The sequence below is a fragment of the Hemitrygon akajei genome, chromosome 17 (assembly GCF_048418815.1).
Source record: "Hemitrygon akajei chromosome 17, sHemAka1.3, whole genome shotgun sequence".
Lineage (NCBI taxonomy): Eukaryota > Metazoa > Chordata > Chondrichthyes > Myliobatiformes > Dasyatidae > Hemitrygon > Hemitrygon akajei.
Window position 1 is genome coordinate 11,074,318 of NC_133140.1, and position 21,746 is coordinate 11,096,063.

A 21,746-nucleotide genomic window follows, 5' to 3' on the forward strand; every position below is an offset into this window, starting at 1 on the left:
ATATGCATGATGGAATTAATGGCTTTATGGCCAAGTTTATGGACAATACAAAGATAGATGGGAGGGGTAGGTAGTATTGAGGAAGCAGGGGGGAAACAGAAAGACTTAGATTAGGACAATGGGCAGATGGAATGCAGGGTCGGGAAATGTTGGGTCATGCACTTTGATAGAAGAAATAAAAGAGTATAGACTATTTTCTAAATAGAGAGAAAATTTTAAAAAGTGAGTTGCAAAGGGACTTGGGAGTCTTTGTACAGGATTCCCTAAAGGTTAACTTACAAGTTGAGTGGGTGGTGAGGAAGGCAATGTTAGCGTTCATTTCAAGAGGACTAAAATATAAAAACAAGGTTGTAATGCTGAGGCATTATAAGGCACTGATGAGGCCTCACTTGGAGTATTGTGAGCAGTTTTGGGCCCTTATCTAAGAAAAGGAGGGGTGGCATTGGAGAGGAGTCAAATGAGTTTCGCAAAAATGATTCGGGATTGAAAGGTTTGTCATGTGAGATGCATTTGATGGCTCTGGGCCTGTACTCAAATTCAGAGAATCGGGGAATCTCATTGAAGCCTATCAAATGTTGAAAGGCCTCAATAGAGTGGATTTGGAGAGGATGTTTCCTATGGTGGAAGAAGACCAGAGGATACAGCCTCAATAGAGAGATGTCCATTTAGAACAGAGATGAAGAGGAATTTCTTTAGCCAGAGTACTAGTGAATCTATGGAATTTGTTGCCACATGAGGCTGTGGAAGCCAAGTCATTTGGTATATTTAAGGGAGAGGGTGATATATTCTTGATAAGCTAGGGCATGAATGTATACGGGGAAAAGGCAGGAAATCGGGGCTGAGAGGGAAATGGATCAGCCACGGAGAGATGGCAGAGCACTTGATGGGGCAAGTGGCCTAATTCTGCTCCAATATGTTCTTATGGAATCTAGACTTAACGGTCGATGAGACCTTTGCTATAGTCAGCACCTCGAGTAGCATACTCCATAGTTCCTTTACTTGCCAAGATTTCTCTTTAATTTGCTAATAAATCTTGTATAGGCTTTTCTAAGGATTACTTTTTTCACTATCCACAAAATGGTTGTCACTTATGGGTTTGCATGTTAGTGCTATATATTACCCCATTACATCACCTCAGATTTTGGATCAAGCACTATTATTTTACTGATCTCTCTCCTAATGAGTCCAGCATTCTCTATCTCCTTCCTGTTGCCTGAGTGTCTTCACCAGATAAAGCTGCAGAATTTCAAATAAAGGTTCTGACTAATGCCATTTGTCCTGTAAATGGAATTAGAGACATTGAGATGAGAGTAGGAGAATGTGGTGGAAAAGAAGGTATTAGGGAGATCATGGGAAGGACAGAGCTGTGTAAGTATGCACTGGCATTCCCTTCCCTAACTTCTACTTTCTTACTCTCACAATCCTTTTCCTGCATATCCACCACTCTAGCTCCTCCTCGCACCAGTCAACAGTCCTACGCTTTTTAGCTCTTGCTTCATCTCCTTACCAATCTGCAGCACCTGCCAGCTGTCAGTCCTGAACTCTCTAGCCTTAAAGATAAATGGATAGATCTATTAGTATGCTGCATATATTGTCTTTTGAGATCTTCAACCTTTCTGCTCTTACAGGCCACCAAAAGCTTTTGTATTTTTTTAGTTTTTAATTATTTCTTTTTTCTGTTGGCATTTTAATCTGAGGAATAACTCAAATGGTGATCTAGTGTACCTGTTTCACTTCTCATTTTGTCAACTGGATACGATAGCAATACTTGCAGCTGATCTATTAAAGTATGGAACTGTGAACATAGTTTGTTGATGCAGTGTTCCTTGTTAGATGTTGAAATTCTGTTTTCCCTCCAGATGCACCAGCAGGGAATTTTGAAGACTGACGACCTTATTACTCGTTTTTTCCGCCTCTGTACCGAAATGTGCGTTGAAATTAGTTACCGTGCACAACAGGAGCAACAGCACAATCCTTCTGCCAATCCCACAATAATCAGGGCCAAGTGCTATCACAACTTAGATGCTTTTGTCAGATTGATAGCCCTGCTGGTCAAACACTCTGGGGAAGCTACCAATACGGTTACTAAAATAAATCTTCTTAACAAGGTGAGTACATTCTGCAGTCTAGTGCTTTTGTCACTGGTGTTTTTTTAATTGTTGAGTGGGATTTGGTAGGAGTGTTGCACATCCAAATCAACAGATTGTTTTCAGTGACAGGTGGAACCTTCCTTTCACTGCTAGTACTCAGATTTCATTTGTATTGAGGGGTCTGAGTTGAAAATGTCTGCTGAACCATTTTGCCCCATCAGTTTTTGGTCTCCCTTGAATAGACATTTAACAGATCTGCCTCCATCTCAGCCCTGCAACCTACAGTTGTGTGATTTCTGATGTTATCAAAGCTGCTTAACTGGGGATTAGGTGGAACCCAGCTTCCTACTTTAGTTACTTATCAGTTGGGTCAGCATGTTATCTTCATTGGTCACTCAGCAATTTTTAAAATCAATTCAGAATTTAGTGATCAGATTATTATTGACTAACAGATCAAGCCTCAATAAAATTGGGTAATTTTTCCCAAACAAGATGTTAAAATTCCAGAGTTGTTTAATCTATTAGCCTTTGTCTTTGGCAGTCATTGTCCTGAGCTAATCAGTGCAGTTAACTTACAGTTGGCCTGGTAGTATGGGTTACTGGTCTATGGGGAAGAAGAGAGAAGGAGAAAGTTAATTGAGATATGTACTGCCAAAATATAAGTATTGGATCACCTTCTACCATGACAATGCAATTTGGTAACAATCCAGTTATTGAATATGTTCTGAAGAGTCTAATGTTAAGAGTGGAGATAATCGGCATTTCATAATTGGGTACCATGCTACTGCATGTATCTAGAAAATCATGAAGATTGGTTATGGCTGAGTAGAGATACTAGAGCTGCATGAATTACCGTCTTTGCAGAAGAGGATTTTTAAAAATATTTACAAATCTGATGCTTGCAGGTTCTGGGGATTGTAGTAGGAGTCCTACTGCAAGATCATGAAGTACGTCAGAGTGAGTTTCAGCAGCTGCCATATCATCGAATCTTCATCATGTTGTTGCTGGAGTTAAATGCCCCGGAGCATGTGCTGGAAACAATCAATTTCCAGACTCTGACTGCTTTCTGGTAGGTATTAACAAAGATTAATATTCTCTCTGTTTTATTCATAGTCAGATAATCAACATATGCAGGAGCTGATAAGGAGAATGTCCAGTACTGGAAATGATAAACCTTTGAGAGAAGGGTATATTTAAGAGGTTTAAAATTTTAAGTGGAAAATAGCCAGGCCAGGATAAAACAAATCTCAGATGTGAGGAAAAGGAGGCAACAGTGATCTCTGTATGTGCCAACCTTTCTGCCTACAAGCATGGTGTCAGAGACTGGAAAACCTCTTGTGTATTAGTTTTAGAAAAAAAAAGGGAAAGGATAGGCCGAGTAATTAAAGTCATTAGCTAATGATTAGAAGTGAACCAGCTTTTCGAAATTTCAGGGATAGTATAAAAAGGGGAAGATGGGTTAGTGAAGGACCTTTCAGAATGGGTTTGTTAAGGGGTAGACATTTTCATCCAATTTTTTGAATTTCTATGAGATAACAAGGAGGGATGTGGATTTTAGCAAGATACTTGTCAGACTGCTCAGTAAAGGAATTCAAAGGAAAATGCTAATTTGGAGTAAAAATTAGCACAGGAGGAGTAAACCATGGAGATTTATTGACTGGAAAGCTATATGAATTGAGCTTTTGCAAGATACAATGCTAAGTCCCCTGCTATAATCACATTTTCAAAAGGTTGTAATTGGTATACAGTCAGCCCTCCTTATCTGCGAGGGATTGGTTCCGGGACCCCCCCCCCCCCCCCCCCACGGATACCAAAAAATGCGGATGCTCAAGTCCCTTATAAAAAATGGTGTACTATTTGCATATAACCTACGCACATCCTCCCGTATACTTTAAATCATCTCTAGGTAACTTATAATACCTAATACAATGTAAATGCTATGTAAATAGTTGTTATACTGTAATGTTCAGGGAATATTGACAAGAAAAAAACTACATTTTCCTCTTGCTCAACACAAGCAGCGAAAGAACAAGACGCGAGTCGAACAATGATCAAACAATGAGTACAGTAGTTGTTACGCAGTCTTGCTTAGGGAATACAAGGACACTTTGGAGGAGGCTCAATAATACTAAAATCAGGAACGAACAAGACACGAGGCAGATAATGCTCAAACAACAAGTGCTGGAAGAGCACTTCGGGGTTTTCTCGATTCGCGGTTGGTTGAATTCACACATGCAGGACTCGCGGATAAAGAGAGCCGACTGTAATTATATTAGTGTTGACATGCTCGGACACCATACTTGTAGGCAGAAGGTTTGCAATGCCACACGCAGAGCTCCACTATTCACTCCTTTTTCTGTCTGAGATGTTTTATCCAGGCCTGGCCAGGCCTGGCTATTTTAAATTTGTAAACCCCTAGTTAAGATGACAGGTGTATGAGCAAATATTAGCAGGTAAGTTCAAAAAAGTTCTTACAATATTTCACAAAATGAAAGTACAGTATAGAAGATAGGAAATATACTGTTCTAAATGAACAGCTCTTTAGGAACATCCTCATCACATCCACTGTATTCTAGTCCTTTCAGTTATTGATCAGTTTCAATGAGATTTCCTCTTTTTCCCCACCCCACCCCCTTCCCATTCTAAACGCCACTGAGTACAAGCCCAGACTCATCAAATGCTCCTTATACACTAATGCCTTCATTTCTGGGATTATTCTCATGAGCCTCATCTGGACCCTTTCCAATGTTAGCGCATCTTTAAGATAAGGGGTGCAGAACTGCTGTCAGTACTCCAGTCTGGTCTGACAAGGCATTACATCATTGTTTTCAAGTTTGTTGTCATTCAACTGTATACATGTATACCACCAAACGAAACAACATTCCTCCAGACCAAGGTGCACAACACACAGCATATAAAGTAATATTACCACAAATTAATTGGCAAATAATAATTAAACTTTATATTCTAGTCCTCTCAAAATGCGTGTCAACATTGTATTTGCCTTTCTTGCTACTGACTCAGCCTGCATGTTAAACTTTTAGGGAATAGTGCAGAAGGATGCCCAAGTCCTTATGCACCTGATTTCTGAATTTTCTTCCTGTTTAGAAAATAGTCTTTATTCTTTCTACCAAAGTGCAATATCATGTACTTCCTACACTGTATTCCATCTGCCACTTCTTTGCCCATTTTCCCAATCTGTTTAAGTCATTCTGCAGGCTTCTTACTTCCTTGACACCACCTGCCCCTTCATTTCTCTTTGTACCATCTGCAGATTTGACCACAAGCCATCATTTCCATCATCCAAATCATTGGTACATAACATGAAAAGCAATGGTCCCAACACTGACCCCTGTGAAAACCATTAGTCACTGTCACCCACCCTTGGCCTACTGCCAGTCAGCCAATCATCTATCCATGCTAGTAGCATTCCTGTAATATCATGGGCTCTTTCTAGTAACCAACATCTATTGACTCCTTTGTCTGTCCTGCCTGCTATTTCTTAAAAGAATTCCAACAGATTTGTCAGGCAAGATTTCCCCTTAAGCTGACTTTGGCCTATTTTATCATGTGCCTCCAAACACCCCGAAACCTTAAAAATTGACTCCAACGTTTTACCAACCAGTGAAGTCAAGCTAATTAGCCTATAATTTCCTTTCTTCTGCCTCCCACCCTCAAAGAGTGGAGTGACATTTGCAATTTTCCAGTCTTGCACAATCATTTCAGAATCTAGTGATTCTTGAATGATCACTACTGATGCCTCCACAGTCTCTTCTGCCATCTCTTGTAGAACCCTGCATCTGGTTCAGATGACCTATCTACTTTCAGACTCCCAAGCACCTTCTCCTTAGTAATAGCAACTGTAGTCACTTTTGCTCTCTGACATATCCTTAAAAGAAATTGAAAGAAATCCCCATTATATATATATTCATCTGGTCACTCTCTGATTTTGCAGTTCAAGAGTTGGGAACAGAAGTTACAGAACTTCAAACGTGTGTAGGTTCAGGCCTGATGCGCGAAGTGACTTATCTTCTGTGATATGAAGCTCATGTTAGAGGGTAAATTCAGGGGATCTGAAGGAGGAAGGGTGACTGAGTTATACCGTCCATGACCAATTTTAAATTTAAAAAGGAAAGTCACTGACACGTGAATTATCTTAAAACCTTCTGTATTTCTAAGACCTGAGTTGTTGCACCTCATTTTTGTATCAGATTGAGACTAAAGAGGGCCTCCGCTGTCATTGCTGGTGTGTCAGTATGAATTTCTGCTGACTTGAAACCTAAGGCAGAAAAGGAGAGGTTGTGCATTATTTGATCTACAAATAAGCTTTCATATCAGCATAGCTTATTGATATAATTTCAAATTGCAGACATTGTAAATGTGCTTTTAATATGCACACTGTTATTGGAATGGCTTTTTGAATTTTTGAAGACATTACAATGAGTAGAGTTATTTTGATATAAATTGAGATGTCCTTTCATGCAGCAACACATTCCACATCTTGCGGCCCACTAAAGCTCCTGGATTTGTCTACGCCTGGCTGGAACTGATTTCCCACCGTATCTTCATTGCGAGAATGCTGGCGCATACACCTCAACAGAAGGTAGGAACAAGTGTATTCATTGCCTCTGCCACTTGTGCTAATTGCTATCAGTACAGTTTATCCTGTGTGTGTACTTGTGTGTATTCTCTTTCTATACAGTTGTTTGGTTGCTGAATTTTGTGTTGAGAACAAATTAATTCCATGGTTTAGCAAGTGGCTGTTAAAACGGGCCTTAACGATCAGAGTTGTTGAAGCCTGTGGGGTAGGAATTTAGTCCGAAGTTGTGACTAGTATCACCTATCTCTTTTACCCTGCTGATTTAAGCTGCTGCCATGCAGTACAATTGTCACATGAATAATAATCATTCAGAGGGAAGGTGTTTACCGGTCAGATTGTATACAAGACATCAACTTTTTGCTGTCAGTTTACTCTGCTGCCCACTTCTTGAGTTACTTTTAATGTAAATACAGACATTTTAATCTTAATTTCATTTCAAGTGAATGTTCAGATGAAGCATTGGAATCCCAGCATTATTTTGTGTAGCTGTTTGAAGTTGCCTAAAAACGTGTTTTGTGCTAAGATCAAGGCTAGTCCCCTACCTTGAAATTGGATAAAAGGATGTAAATTGATATTGGAGTGTTCCCAACCCCCAGCAGAGTGCCAAGGTGGGATGTGTGTGTTTTCCCAAGGGGCATTACACAATTGTGCACATCTCCTAACACTTCACTAACAGTAGCTTGAGAAAGAGATGGAGACCCAGCAGCAGTCAGGCATAACTACAAATCCTGTGCATTGGGGTGGTGGGGGGACTTGCAAGGCCTTGTAGGCCTTCCAGGTGTGACAAATCATCAACATTGAAGCCCCACTACTAAAAAAATTGTTTTCAAAAGATATAGCAGAATAATCTGCACACCACTGTTGGAAATCCTCACAGAATGCTAGAGATCCAAATTCCTTGCGTGTGGTTCAACATCAGGAAACGATGGAATTTTGTGTGAATTGTTTAAGCAGTTGGAGCATAAATTTGCCCATTCTTTGATCTGTTTTAGTGAATTGGGTTTGAGGATGATGCAACTAGGCATCTCACCATATGATTGGTGTACTATGATAGTAATGATTGATTATTTAATGAAGTAGTTTAATTTCTGAGTTACTTTAAAGAGCATCTGTTGGAGACTGCTTCTTATTCCTGATGATTATGCTTCCCTTTTCCTCTTATGCTCCTGTCATGTGACAGGCAAAAGTGCTAGCTGATGATTTTGTTTTGTTCTGTTTCACTGTTGAGTAATGAGGCAATGAATGCTGATCAGGACCAATCCTTTGTTGGCTCTCTTTTTCCTCATGCTCCTCTCATCTTCTGACTCTTGTCACCTTCCATGGGCAGTAAAATTGCAGCTTGAGGAAGTTGGTGACTTTTTCACCTGGTATTCTGATATTTCTTGGCTCCTATAATACAGTGGGTTTCAATTGTTACGTATTCAGGCAACAATAAATATATATGAGTTAGGCAAGGGTTTTTATAACAAATAACATGTTTATTAAACACTGAAAACAAACCCCCCAAAAGTAAACAAACACTAGCGTAACCGGAAATCAGCTGCTGTGCGGCAGATTCACAGTTCTTAATAGCATTGCAGTTCAAACAGTTCTTAAAGCGGTATTGAAAAAAAACAGTTCTTTAAAGCGGTATGCCGAAAGTTCAAAAGCTCACAGTCCATTTAAAAGGAGAGACTTTTTAAGGTGATTTAAATTCTCTTCCACGTCGTTGTCCTTCTATCCCCGGCGTCGAACTCTTCCCACGTCGAATTTTTATGAAACATAATGGTTTAATGGCACTAACCTCTTCTTCCACACTCTGTCCTCAATCTCCCGCTATCCCAGCGGAGATTAACACGAGAACAGTCAACGAAATCCTTCCGAATGAGGATCAAATAAGGTCGAAACCAATCCACCGTCGAAAATCGATTCTCCTCGATCTTTATCTTCACTCTCCACCAGCAAAGAAACTGCTGGCAATGACCTTTTAAACTTTAGGCATTATATAAAACTTCATTTTTCAACTAAACTGCGTCATCACATTAAATCACGCAGTGACATGAAGTCAGCCTGGCAAATCCAGCCATGAACTGCCCCACCTGACAGGGTGGGTCTTCCTTTTATACCCTGTAAAAAAAAAACCTGTCACATGACCTCTACTGGCGGGAAAATGACGTCACTCCACCATCACAAGACCATTACCTCAAGTCCAGTATAACTTCAACCCCAGTCACGTGACAAGGGTACCACTGTCACGTGTCACGGGTACGTAACACAATTAATTGGGACATATCAGGGTCAGTAGTTTTTGTCCCAATTAAACAAATGCCCCGATTATACAAAATTTCATAAAGATAGTTAAAAAGATATATTTAAAGAAAAACTGCCATTTAACTGAGTAACAAATTATATATTGAAATAAAATAAAGAACAAATTGAAACAGAACCAGTATTACTGCAATACTATAAAACTATATTAGTTCATAAAGGTTACCGACAGGAATTTTATCGAGTGTACACTGGTGTGTTCATTTGACTGTAAATGAACAAAATCAGTTCAGATACCTACTGTAGATAATGAACTCCTTTATTGCCTTCCCTTATGAAGTAATGCTATAATCCAATAAATTTCCTGGCATCCTGTTGTAACCCCCTGGGTCGCCTCAGGCTCGCTCAGCTCATTCTCGTCTAAGGGGAGCAGCCTTCGGCCCCGCCAAACTGGGTAATCAGCTGGTGTGGATGCTGTGTGATGTCCCCGCCTCGCCCAAAAAACAGGCAGTACACCATATGCGATTAAATGAGTACAATTTATAAAGGTTACTATAACTAAGTGATTAATAACGATAGTGTATATGAAGGAAAAAAAATAAAGAAAAGGCGCCAAACTTATCAAAGTCCGAACCACTTCGTGCACAACCGTTGGAGCTCAATTACTGAAGTCTTCTGGCCACCATTCGATCCCCTCCGAACTCCTCGACCCGCCGCCTAGGACCAACTACGGTGGTCGACCAGACGCTCCACACGAATCTGTCTTCGTCTCCTCTCCTCACCGAAAACCTTGAGCCTCGGACCCCCGCTCAGGGTCCGTTCCGTCACCCAGCTTCCAGCATCGCGCCCTCTCTCTCTCACACCCTCGCGCCGACTGCCCAAAATGCCCGCCAACGATCAGTTTACAGACCCACAAGAAAGAATAACATTAATCCCAATTGGTTAACAAATACAATTCACGATATCAGTAATTTTAACCCAAACAAACTTCCAGCACTTATCATAACAAAGAAGCATTCCCACTGTTAACAAAACAAAGACGCCATTTTGATTACATACACAGTAACAAAGAAAAAGAAGAAACCCCCTTTACACTGTGTAGTCACTAACTCGGGTTCTGCTGTGTCATCCTCATTACTTTCCTCATCTTTATATTCCCTGTCTTGCTATTTTGATAACAATGCTTTCAACAATTGCATCGCCCAAATCAGTGTTATTGTAATATTCACGATGATTGTCAGTACCTTAATTCGTCATAGTTCCTGACTTGTTGAAGTAGTGATAGTGTTCATTTACACTGCTGGTAGTTTCTGACATCTCCAAGCCTGAATGCTTAAAGCCACAGTGAACGTAACAGTTCTGAATTGTCTTGCTGCTTATTTCTTGCCATCTCTCACTGACAAACTGTACTGCTTGTAAAACGTTAACCCTTGCAGTCACCTCTTTGGCTTTTGAAAATGTCAGATTTTCTTACTGCTCCAAGAATGTGGTTTACCAACTTTACACGATACAATGTCTTTGGATTGTTTAGTGATTCCCTTATCCATTGGCTGCACCAAGGATGTTGTATTGGCAAGCAGGAATTCCAGCTGGATGTTTCTCAAACATTCTACATCAGAGTGTGCTACACAATTACCAACAGGCAGAAGAATTTTGATTGATTTCTACTGTTGTTCCATATCCCAACTCCTCAGTCATTTCTTTAAAGTTTTGGAAATCATCCACATATTCTTATTAGCATAATCTAGAGTGGTAAACTATTTATTCTTAACCCCGCAAGGCATTGAGGTTTAATGCTTTTTAGCAATAATCAACAATTTCTTTTTATCAGTTCTTTAAATTTTGAACAACACGACAGTTATGTGATCCATGGCTTTCTTTGAAACTGACAGTGTTGAATGTTTATAGCAAAGGGAGCCATCCGGCTTGGCACAATAAGAAAAAGGCCTGTTTCATCAGCATTGTAGATATCATTTGCACAAAATTTTTGAAGTAAGTCGTAGAGTTTTACATTTCCCTGTTTCTACACTTATGGCATCAGCACTCCTTTATCACCGTGTGCAATCTTAAATTTAATGTAGTGCTTAAACTTCCATCAAGACAACCAGTCATCTGTTGCTTTAAAAACTTTGTGACCCAGCTTCTAATGTAGCTGCTCTGACTTTTTTTTAAGCATTGGTCTACTGACATGCACACCTTGTCCAGTTACAGTGGAAAACTATTGATCAAGAGGGCCTCTTCAACATCTGGATCCTTGCCTTCATTTTTGGGATGTTCCTTGTTGACCCTCGTATAATGCCCATTCATCTCACAGCTTATCTTGCTTATGTATCAAGAGTGCAATTGCAGATTTCAGCCCTCTAGCTACCTCTGCCAACTGTCGATGATGGTGTTAGGCTGATGCCTTTTAATTTGGTCCAGCAGGGTAATTTTTTCAACTAGTGTCAAGTCTTTTTGTGGCATCTTGACTAGTGTCTCAATTTTTTTTTAAGGAAAAAAATTAAAATGATCAGAAACAGCTGGCTTTGGAATCGACATCCATCATCCCAAATAGATAACATAACACAAGCACATGCAATTGACGTAGCTGTTCACTCTAAGCACAGTGTAGTGTCCAATGGCTACACAAGTGCACAGACTGTCTCCTGTCCCAGTAAAGCAGCATATTATCACAAATAAATCAGGGGATTCCTGGCTATTTTACTGGTTTGGTTTCTTTTCCTTAAAGAGCTGGCCTAAATAAATGGCTGCCCTGATTAACCAGAGGCCTAGTTAACTGGAATCCATTGTATACCAATGTTCCATTGCTCTAATTGAAGAACTCTGGTGTGTGAAGCCAGTAAACACTAGCCCAGGTTTTTAGCATTCATCTCTTCAGGCTGTGTTGATGTGGAAAATGGCCTGATGTGTGACCAGCAAGGGCAAAGGAGCCAAGAAACTTCACCAAGAGCAAGTTCTTCTCCTAATCAACTGCAAGCTGCCTATCCAGGTCCTTCACAGGAGTCCTCGTGTATCTTACTACAGTCAGTGGAAACCAATAGTTGCAGAAACTCCCGAGTACTGTTAATGCCACATGTTCCTCTCTGAAGTCAGGTAGATGAAGTGATTTCTCACAAAATAGTGAGTTCTGTGATTTGGAGTTATTGTTTCCCTGGGTCTGGGCTGAAACAAATCTGGTGCAATGGTCTGATAATAAAGCAGACAAGAGAGACTGCAGATGCTGGAATCTGGAGCAATGCACAGAATGCTGGAGGGACTCAGTGGGTCTGTCTGTAGAGGGAAATGGGCAGTTGACTTTTAGGGTCAAGTCTGACCCATTTGGGACAGAAGGAAAGAAAGTTCTCCAAATGGTAATGAATCCTCAGAATGCCCTACATAAGAGGGTGGTGGAGTTTTTGTCACTAAGTGTATTTAGACTGAGATTGGTAATTTTGGATATTAAGGAAATTGATGAATAAGAGGTCATTGCAGGAAAGTGGTACTGAAGTAAGAGAACAGCCATGTTCTTACTGAATGGTAGAACAGGTACAAGATATGGCATGTTTCTGTTATTTTCACCTTATAGATGCTGGAGGCAACATTGTTGGTTTACTACACTACCGGTCCTGACGAAGGGTCTTGGCCCGAAACGTCGACTGTGCTTCTCCCTATAGATGCTGCCTGGCCTGCTGCGTTCCACCAGCATTTTGTGTGTGTTGATTGTTGGTTCAAGCGTGCTATTGACATTGAAACCTATGAGCAGCCTGCAGGGAATTCTGAGGCTGCATCCACACTGAGCCGGTGAATTTTGAAAACACCGGTGTCATGAAAAAATGATAGGCATCCACACCAGATGTTTCTGAAAGTACCTCTGTCCACATTAAAACGGGTATTTGGGCAAATCTCCTCCTACTGGGCACATGCACAGGACACAGGTACAGAAAACAAGCAAAGAAGAAATGGTGTACTATTTCTGTTTCCTCCTCTTAGTTCAAGAAAACAATGAATGCCATGCTGCCGCCACCATCTGTCATGCATGTCATGACAGCATGTTTTAAAAAGCTGTAGTTACCCCATTCACACTACACTGCCCAGCCAGCATTTTCAGATCTACACACTCTGGAGAGAGTTTTAGAAAAGCTCTGTTTTCAGGGGAGGAAGGGTGGATGGAGGGTCAGAAAGAAGAGAAAAAGCTTCAGTTACGAATTTATCTGGTCTAGTGTGGACAAGACCTCTGAAACTGCCTATCATGTCCGCTGATGTCAGGGGACTGCCCCAGGCAGTGATTAATGCTATCTTGTACAGAAACTCTTTCACAGTTACTATATGGTGTTGAATTCCAGTTTAGTTTGTAGGGCCAATTTATGAATAGTGTCCTTTGATGTGCTATTCTGGGGGGAGAGTTTAAGTGCATGGTTCAGTTGTTGTAATTGGTTTATTTCTTCAAACTAAAACAAGGTACTGTAGGATCCCATATGTAAAGCCAAAGGGATGGATAAGACTTCAGATTTTGGTTGTGATAAATGATTTGTGGCAATGCATTTCAGTTTGTGCTATTCTGTTCTTGTATATGAAGTTGTGCAATCATCCTGTTACATGTGTGAAGTGTTGTGATCTATAAATTCCCCATTGAAATCTGATTGTATATTCTGTTCTCTAGGGCTGGCCAATGTATGCCCAGCTGCTGATTGATTTGTTCAAGTTCCTTGCTCCTTACTTGAGGAATGTGGAGTTGACAAAACCTATGCAAATTCTTTATAAGGTGAGTGAGAGCCTTCACCCTACACAACTATAATTGCAAACACAACTTTTTTTTAATTTTCTGCTCTTTACAATATGTGGAATTGCTTTGTCTTTCCCTAATTACCTTTGAAGGTAGTTGTGACCACTGTTGCTCTTCAGGTGAGAGACTTTGATAATGTTATTGGGAAAGAATTTGAGTCGGTGGTATATGATTTGGGAGGTTCCTGCAGGCATTATACTATATGTCACAGGTTTAGCAGTTGCTCCAAGAGTTAAAATTGGCAAGTCGTAAAGGTAATGCCACTGTTGTTATGGGTGATTTCAACATGCAGGTAGACTGGGAAAATAAGGTTGGTTCTGGACCCCAAGAAAGGGAGTTTGTGGAGTGCCTCCAAGATGGATTCTTAGAGCAGCTTGTATTGGAGCCTACCAGGGAGAAGGCAATTCTGGATTTAGTGTTATGTAATGAACCAGATTTGATAAGGGAACTCGAGGTAAAGGAGCCATTTGGAGGTAGTGACCATAATATGATAAGCTTTAATCTACAATTTGAGAGGGAGAAGTGTCATTATTACAGTAGAACAAAGGGGACTATGGAACCATGAGGGAGGAACTAGCCAAAGTTGACTGGAAGGAATCCCTAGCAGGGATGACAGTGGAACAACAGTGGCAGGTATTTCTGGGAATAATACGGAAGGTGCAGAATCAGTTCATTCCAAAGAGGAAGGAAGATTCTAAGAGGAGTAGGGGTGACCGTGGCTGACAAGGGAAGTCAAGGACAGTATAAAAATAAAAGAGAAGTATAACATAGCAAAGATGAGTGGGAAGCCAGAGGATTGGGAAACTTTTAAAGAGCAACAAAATATAACTACAATGGCAATAAGGGGAGAAAAGATGAGGTACGAAGGTAAGCTAGCCAAGAATATAAAGGAGGATAGTAAAAGCTTCTTTAGGTATGTGAAGAGGAAAAAATTAGTTAAGACCAAAGTTGGGCCCTTAAAGGCAGAAACAAGTGAATTTATTATGGGGAACAAGGAAATGGCAGATGAGTTGAACAGGTACTTTGGATCTGTCTTCACTAGGGAAGACACAAACAATCTCCCAGATGTAATAGTGGCCGGAGGAACTGAAGGAAATTCACATTAGGCAGAAAATGGTGTTGGGTAGACTGATGGGACTGAAGGCTGATAAATCCCCAGGGCCTGATGGTCTACATCCCGGGGTACTTAAGGAGGTGGCTCTAGAAATCGTGGACGCATTGGTAATCATTTTCCAATGTTCTATAGATTCAGGATCAGTTGCTGAGGATTGGAGGGTAGCTAATGTTATCCCACTTTTTATGAAAGGAGGGAGAGAGAAAACGGGGAATTATAGACCAGTTAGCCAGACATCAGTGGTGGGGAAGATGCTGGAGTCAGTTATAAAAGATGAAATAGCGGCACATTTGGATAGCAGTAACAGGATCGGTCTGAGCCAACATGGATTTACGAAGGGGAAATCATGCTTGACTGATCTTCAGGAATTTTTAGAGACTGTAACTATGAAAATGGACAAGGGACAGCCAGTGGATGTAGTGTACCTGGGTTTTCAGAAAGCCTTTGATAAGGTCCCACATAGAAGATTAGTGGGCAAAATTAGAGCGCATGGTATTGGGGGTAGGGTACCGATATGGTTAGAATATTGGTTTGCAGACAGGAAACAAAGAGTAGGGATTAACAGGCCCCTTTCAGAATGGCAGGCAGTGACTAGTGGGGACTTGGCTTGGTGCTGGGACCACAGCTATTTACAATATACATTAATGATTTAGATGAAGGGATTAAAAGTAACATTAGCAAATTTGCAGATGACACAAAGCTGGGTGGCAGTGTGAAATGTGCGGAGGAGGTTAGGAGAATGCATGGTGACTTGGACAGGTGGGTAGATGCATGGCAGATGCAGTTTAATGTGGATAAATGTGAGGTTATCTACTTTAGTGGCAAGAACAGGAAGGCAGATTACTATCTGAATGGTGTCAAGTTAGGAAAAGGGGAAGTACAATGAGATCTAGGTGTCCTTGTTCATCAGTCACTGAAAGTAAATATGTGGGTACAGCAGGCAGTGAAGAAAGCTAATTGCATGTTGGCCTTCATAACAAAGGGAGTTGAGTATAGGAGCGAAGAGGTCCTTCTGCAGTTGTACAGGGCCCTGGTTGTGACCATACCTGGAGTATTGTATGCAGTTTTGGTCTCCAAATTTGAGAAAGGACATTCTTGCTATTGAGGGAGTGCAGCGTAGGTTCACGAGGTTAATTCTCGGGATGGCGGGACTGTCATATGTTGAAAGATTGGAGTGACTGGGCTTGTATACACTGGAATTTAGAAGGATGAGAGGGGATCTGATTGAAACATATAAGGTTATTAAGAGATTGGACACGCTAGAGGCAGGAAACATGTTCCCGATGTTGAGGGAGTCCAGAACCAGAGGCCACAATTTAAGAATAAGGAGTAGGCCATTTAGAATGGAGTTGAGGAAAAACTTTTTCACCCAGAGAGTTGTGGATCTGTGGAATGCTCTGCCTCAGAAGGCAGTGGAAGCCAATTCTCTGGATGCTTTCAAGAAAGAGTTAAATAGAGCTCTTAAAGATAGAGGAGTCAAGGGATATGGGGAGAAGGCAGGAACAGGGTACTGATTGTGGATGATCAGTGCTGGCTCAAAGGGCCGTACGGCCTACTCCTGCGCCTATTGTCTGTTGCTCTCAGAGCAGCCTAAATGAGCGTCTGTACAGTGTTGTGTAAAGTCATAGTAAACTGATGGTGATGGGAATGAATGTTTATGGTGGTGTGTGGTGCTTTGGCCTGGATTGCTTGTATGGTAGGAACTGCATTTGCCCAGTGCACTTACAGTAGATGCTTTGTAAATAGTGGAAAGTCTTTGGGATATGAGTTCCTTGCTGCAGAATACCCAAATGGTGGGCAGCAGCGACCACCAGAATTTTGATGGTATGGGCCTTGATGTTATTAATGGCAAAGTTGGATGGTTGTTTTGGTGTTGTGCAGGCAGGCATGGGTGAGGAATTAAATATTGTGCAGTCATTAGAGTTTTCTGATCTTACAAAACAAGGAAAGTAATTGAAGCAGCTGAATAGAGCCTCTCTCCTCTATGCTATAATTTAGCTGCATTTTGGCAGTATCTTAAAAGTACATTTATTATCAAAGTATGTATACTTCATGCAACCTTGAGATTTGTCACCTTACAGGCAGCCATGAAGCAAAGAATCCCAATAGAACCCTTTAAAAAGGAAAAAAGACCGTCAAACACCCAGTGGCAAAGAGAAAGGAAAATAAACAAATCATGCATGCAATAAAAGTGGGCAAACAACATACAGAACTGAAGTCCAACACAGACAAGCAAACCCCTCAGAGCAGTGAGCTGACCAGATTGTCCCTCACTTCCAGCCCCATCACCCTGACCACTTCAATCTGGCATGGTGCATAAATTGTCCAAACTTTGGATTGTTCCTTGCTCTCTGCCACTTTGATACGCCCTTGGGCTCTGGCACCTCAGTCAGCTTTCCAAGTTGGCTCAGCTCTTAAATCAATCAAACCTCAGATCTTTCCTGGACTTCACCTTGCCTCAGTTACGCCACATTGAATTGCCTTCAAGTCTGCCCCAGCAACTCCAGCCCAGACGTGATACAACCATCCTGCCTCTCCGAGACATCGGCCTGCAAAATATCAGGTGGCACAGGTGATACAGCTCAACTCCGACAGGGAAGCCATAGGCCACTGTTTGCAGTGATCATTTACCAAAAAATGTGTGAATGGCAAAGTATTTAATTGTTTTCTTTACTTTATTGGCCACCAACAAGTAGTCAACAAGCAGCGCTATCTTAAACTGAAAGATACCATCCTTACTCGAAAATGTCTATCACAGCAATGGGGACAGAAACTAGCAAAACTGGCCGACCCTGAATAGAGAAGGTTTAACTAGATAGGTAGCATCTTGTGAATACCCGGCGATTTTTGGGCAGCAACAATTGTAACAGGTCACTAGCTCAGTTCCTCTTCAGATATAATGTCTGACTGGGACCTGAGAGCATCAAAAGCTACGGCTGCTAAAAAAAAATGGAATGCAGGAAACATTCAGCAGGTCAGGCAGCAGCTATGGAGAAACCAAAAGTTAACTTGAGGCACTTCTTCAGATTAGGCTGCCATGGCCCATTAATGTTTCAGCATTGCTTGGAATTCCATGCTGCCTTGTGGCTAACTAGGAGTCCACTTTGATGAAAACTTGTGTCCTAAACTGTGCCAAACTTTTCCATAGGTATCATTATATCAGATGATCCAGCGTATAACAAAAAGTGGAACTCATCCAGACTGTATGGGAATTCTGTGCATACAAGATTTTTAATAAATAAAAAACTTTTTTGGTTAAAAGGTTTTTACAAAATATTGTTAGCTCCTTTCTTCCTATTTGACGTGTTTTCAAAATGTCAATGCATAAATTTGTTTGGATCTGGATTAATATGCCACAGTTGTTATCAAGTTTCTCACCTGTTTCAAAAGGGCATCAATCATAGCAGTGCCCAAGAAGAGCAGAGTGAGCTGTCTCAATGATTTTCCCAGTTGCACTCACATCTACTATGGTGGAGTTCTTTGAATGGCTGGTCATGACTAGAATTAACTCCTGCCTCAGCATGGACCTGGATCTGCTACATTTTGCCTGCTGCCACAACAGGTCTACAGCTGATGCAATCACACTGGCTTTCCACCTAGCCTTGGGCCACCTAAACAGTAGCAATACCCATGTCAGGCTGTTATTCATTGATTACAATTGAGCCTGGGCCTCTGCATCCAGATCCTTGACTTCCTCATCGGGAGACTATAGTCATTACGGATCAGTAATAACATCTCCTCCTCATTGACAATCAACACAGTCGCATCTCAGGGGTATGTGCTTAGTCCAGTACTCCACTCTCTCTATGCTCGTGACTTTGTGTTTTGGGACAGCTCAAATGCCATCTTTAAATTGGTTGATGACATAACTTACTTAGCAGAATCACATATGATGCGGAGGCATATAGGAGTGTCATAGATCGATTAGTTTAAGTGGTGTTATGACAACTTGCACTCAGCATCAGCAAGACCCAAGGAATTGGTTGTGGACTTAAGAAGGGAAGTCAGGAGAACAGACGAGTCCCCATTGACGGGTCAGCAGTGGAAAGGTTGAACAGCTTTGAGTTCGTTAGCATCAAAACCTCAGAGGATCTATCCTGGGCCCAACATATTGATACGATCATGAAGAAGACATACCAATGGCTATTCTTCATTCTAAATTTAAGGAGATATGTAATATCACATCTTTAAATGATTTCTGCAACTGTACCTTGGAGAGTTTTCTGACAGGTTACATCACTGGTGTGAAGGCTCCAGTATACAGGATCAGAAAAAGCTGCAAAAGATTGTAGACTCAGCCGACTCCATCATGGGTGCTAGCCTCCCAGCATCGAGGAAATCTTCAAAAGGCAGCATCAATCATTAAGGGCTCTCAGCATACAGGCCATGCCCTCTTCTCTTTTTTCTTCAATTGTACTGTACTGCTGCTGTAAAATAATGATGATATCAGTGATGATAAACTTGATTCTGACAAATGAGGTTTTGCTATTTGCCATCAATTTAGTTAAATGCCCTTTACTGCTTCTTTGAGAGTGTTTCCATTTTATCTGATGAGTTTAAAAAGTCTTGTTTTATATTTACAGGGCACTCTGCGTGTCTTGCTTGTCCTTTTGCACGACTTTCCAGAGTTTCTTTGTGACTACCATTACGGCTTCTGTGACGTTATCCCACCGAACTGTATTCAGCTGCGTAACCTGATCCTGAGTGCCTTCCCACGGAACATGCGGCTGCCAGATCCGTTCACACCTAATCTAAAGGTACTAGAACACAGCTAAAAGTGAAATGGAGTAGGCATGTAGAATTTCCTAGTCCATCCAGGATTCACAATGCTTTATGAAAAAACTGTTCAACAGCATCATGTGTGCTCACTTCATCAGCAGCTGCCATAGCTAATGAAAAGTTCCATAACACTAGCAAATAATACATAATGTACTTAAAATGTGATGCTTTAATGTTTCTTACACTTAAAATGACTGAAGCTTTAGATGAGTTTGTTACAGTCATAAGCCTAGAAGGTACTCATTCAGCATCAATATCCCCTCCAGGTCCAACAGTTACATTTTCTTGCAAGGTCAGCTTATCACCTGTATATGAAACATTTGTTTTTGAAAATGTTAGCCATGACTAGTGAGTGGACCACGCTGATCTGCCTTTGTATGAAGGATGTCTTTTTTCAGTGTTTAGAACTAGGGTCCATTGTGAATCATTTTAACTAAAGAAAGGCATGTTATGACTCTGCTAGGTGGATATGCTGAGTGAAATCAACATTGCTCCCCGAATACTGACCAACTTCACTGGAGTGATGCCACCTCAGTTTAAGAAGGACTTGGACTCCTATTTGAAGACGCGATCTCCAGTGACTTTCCTGTCAGAATTGCGCAGTAACCTGCAGGTGAGCAGGACCAGAGTAACAACTCTGTGCATAGACTGCATTTCAGACTGATTTATGACCAGGCAATATACGTAGAGATGTGATTCATGCATAAGTATTGATCTTGTAATCTGAAGATCCTGGATGAGAGTAGAACATTCCAGGCTCTTCAACCCACAACGTTGTGCCAACTTTAACGTACTCCAAGATCAATCTCCACTTCTCTCCTACATAGCCCTCCATTTTTCTATCATTTATGTGCCTACCTAAGAGCTTCTTACAATTTTCCTAATATATTTGCCTCTACCACCACCATCTCAGCAGTATGTTCCATGCACCCTCCACTCTGTAAAAAAAAACACCTACATTCTTCTCTTCAATCACCCCCCTCCCCTCATTCCTCCAAACACCTTAAAATTATGCCCTCTCGCGTAAACCATATCTGTCCTGGGGGAGAAACAGTTGGCTGTCGACTCTGTCTATGCCTCTTTTCATCTTAGGCACCTCATCATCCTTCGCTCCAAAGAGAAAAGCCGTAGTGCGACCTGTCCCCGTAAGACATGCTCTCTAATCTAGGCAGCATCCTGGTAAATCTCCCCTGCACCCTCTCTAAAGCTTATAAAACTGCAACATTACCTCACAGCTCTAGAAATCAATCGCCTGACTAACGAAGGCCAACCACCCTATCATTTTGCATGGCAACTTTGAGGGATCCATGGATCCTTCTGTTCTCCACACCGTTAAGAATCCTGGCATTAACCTTGTACTCTGCCTTCAAGTATGACCTTCTAAAGTATGTGTGTGTTATTGGATGATTTTCCCAAGCTGACTTCCATTTTCATTGTATACCAAATTATGGCAGACTTTTTGAGTGAGCAGGGCTAGATTGAGAATCCAAATAATGACAAGTGCTGTTTAAGTTTCAATGTTCAAGTAACTATTGGGTGTGAGTGTATGTACATAAGATTAACTTATATAAGACATAGGAGCGGTATTAGGCTATTTGGACATTGAGCCTGCTCCGCCATCCAATCATGGCTGGTCCTTTTCTTCCCCCCACTCACTTCTTCAGTCCCACTCCCTGGCCTTGATGTCATGGCCTATCAAGAACGCATCAATCTCTGCCTTAAATACACTCAATGACCTGGTCTCCACAGCTGCCTGTGGTAACAAATTGCACAAATTCACCACCCTCTGGCTAAAGAAATTTCTCCATCTGTTTTAAATGGGCGCCCCTCTATCCTGAGGCTGTGCCCTTTTGTCCTAGACTCCCCCTTCATAGGAAGCATCATTTACAAATTTACTCTGTCTTGGCCTTTCAGCATACAAAAGGTTTCAATGAGATCCTCCTTCATCCTTCTAAATTCCACCGAGTTCAGGCCCAGAGCCATCAAATGTTCCTCATTTGATAACTCTTTCATTCCCAGTATCATCCTTGTGAACCCTCTCCAATTCCAGCACATCTTTTCTTAGATAAGGAGCTCAAAACTATTCACAGTACTCAAGGTGAGGCCTCCTCAGTGCCTTATAAAGCTTCAGCATCTCATCCCTGCTCTTGGATT

General features: G+C 41.3%; 1 protein-coding gene across 3 annotated transcripts in view; it reads left to right on the forward strand.

Annotated features, from left to right (window-relative positions):
- Positions 1-21,746, forward strand: part of cnot1 (CCR4-NOT transcription complex, subunit 1) — a 229,274-nt gene that overhangs the window by 196,242 nt on the left and 11,286 nt on the right. For all 3 annotated transcript variants that reach the window (XM_073069651.1, XM_073069650.1, XM_073069649.1), the window contains 6 exons: positions 1,860-2,108; positions 2,996-3,159; positions 6,576-6,693; positions 13,577-13,678; positions 19,397-19,570; positions 20,056-20,205. In XM_073069651.1, the coding sequence (XP_072925752.1) occupies positions 1,860-2,108; positions 2,996-3,159; positions 6,576-6,693; positions 13,577-13,678; positions 19,397-19,570; positions 20,056-20,205 (957 nt within the window). The remainder of the gene's footprint in view (positions 1-1,859; positions 2,109-2,995; positions 3,160-6,575; positions 6,694-13,576; positions 13,679-19,396; positions 19,571-20,055; positions 20,206-21,746) is intronic.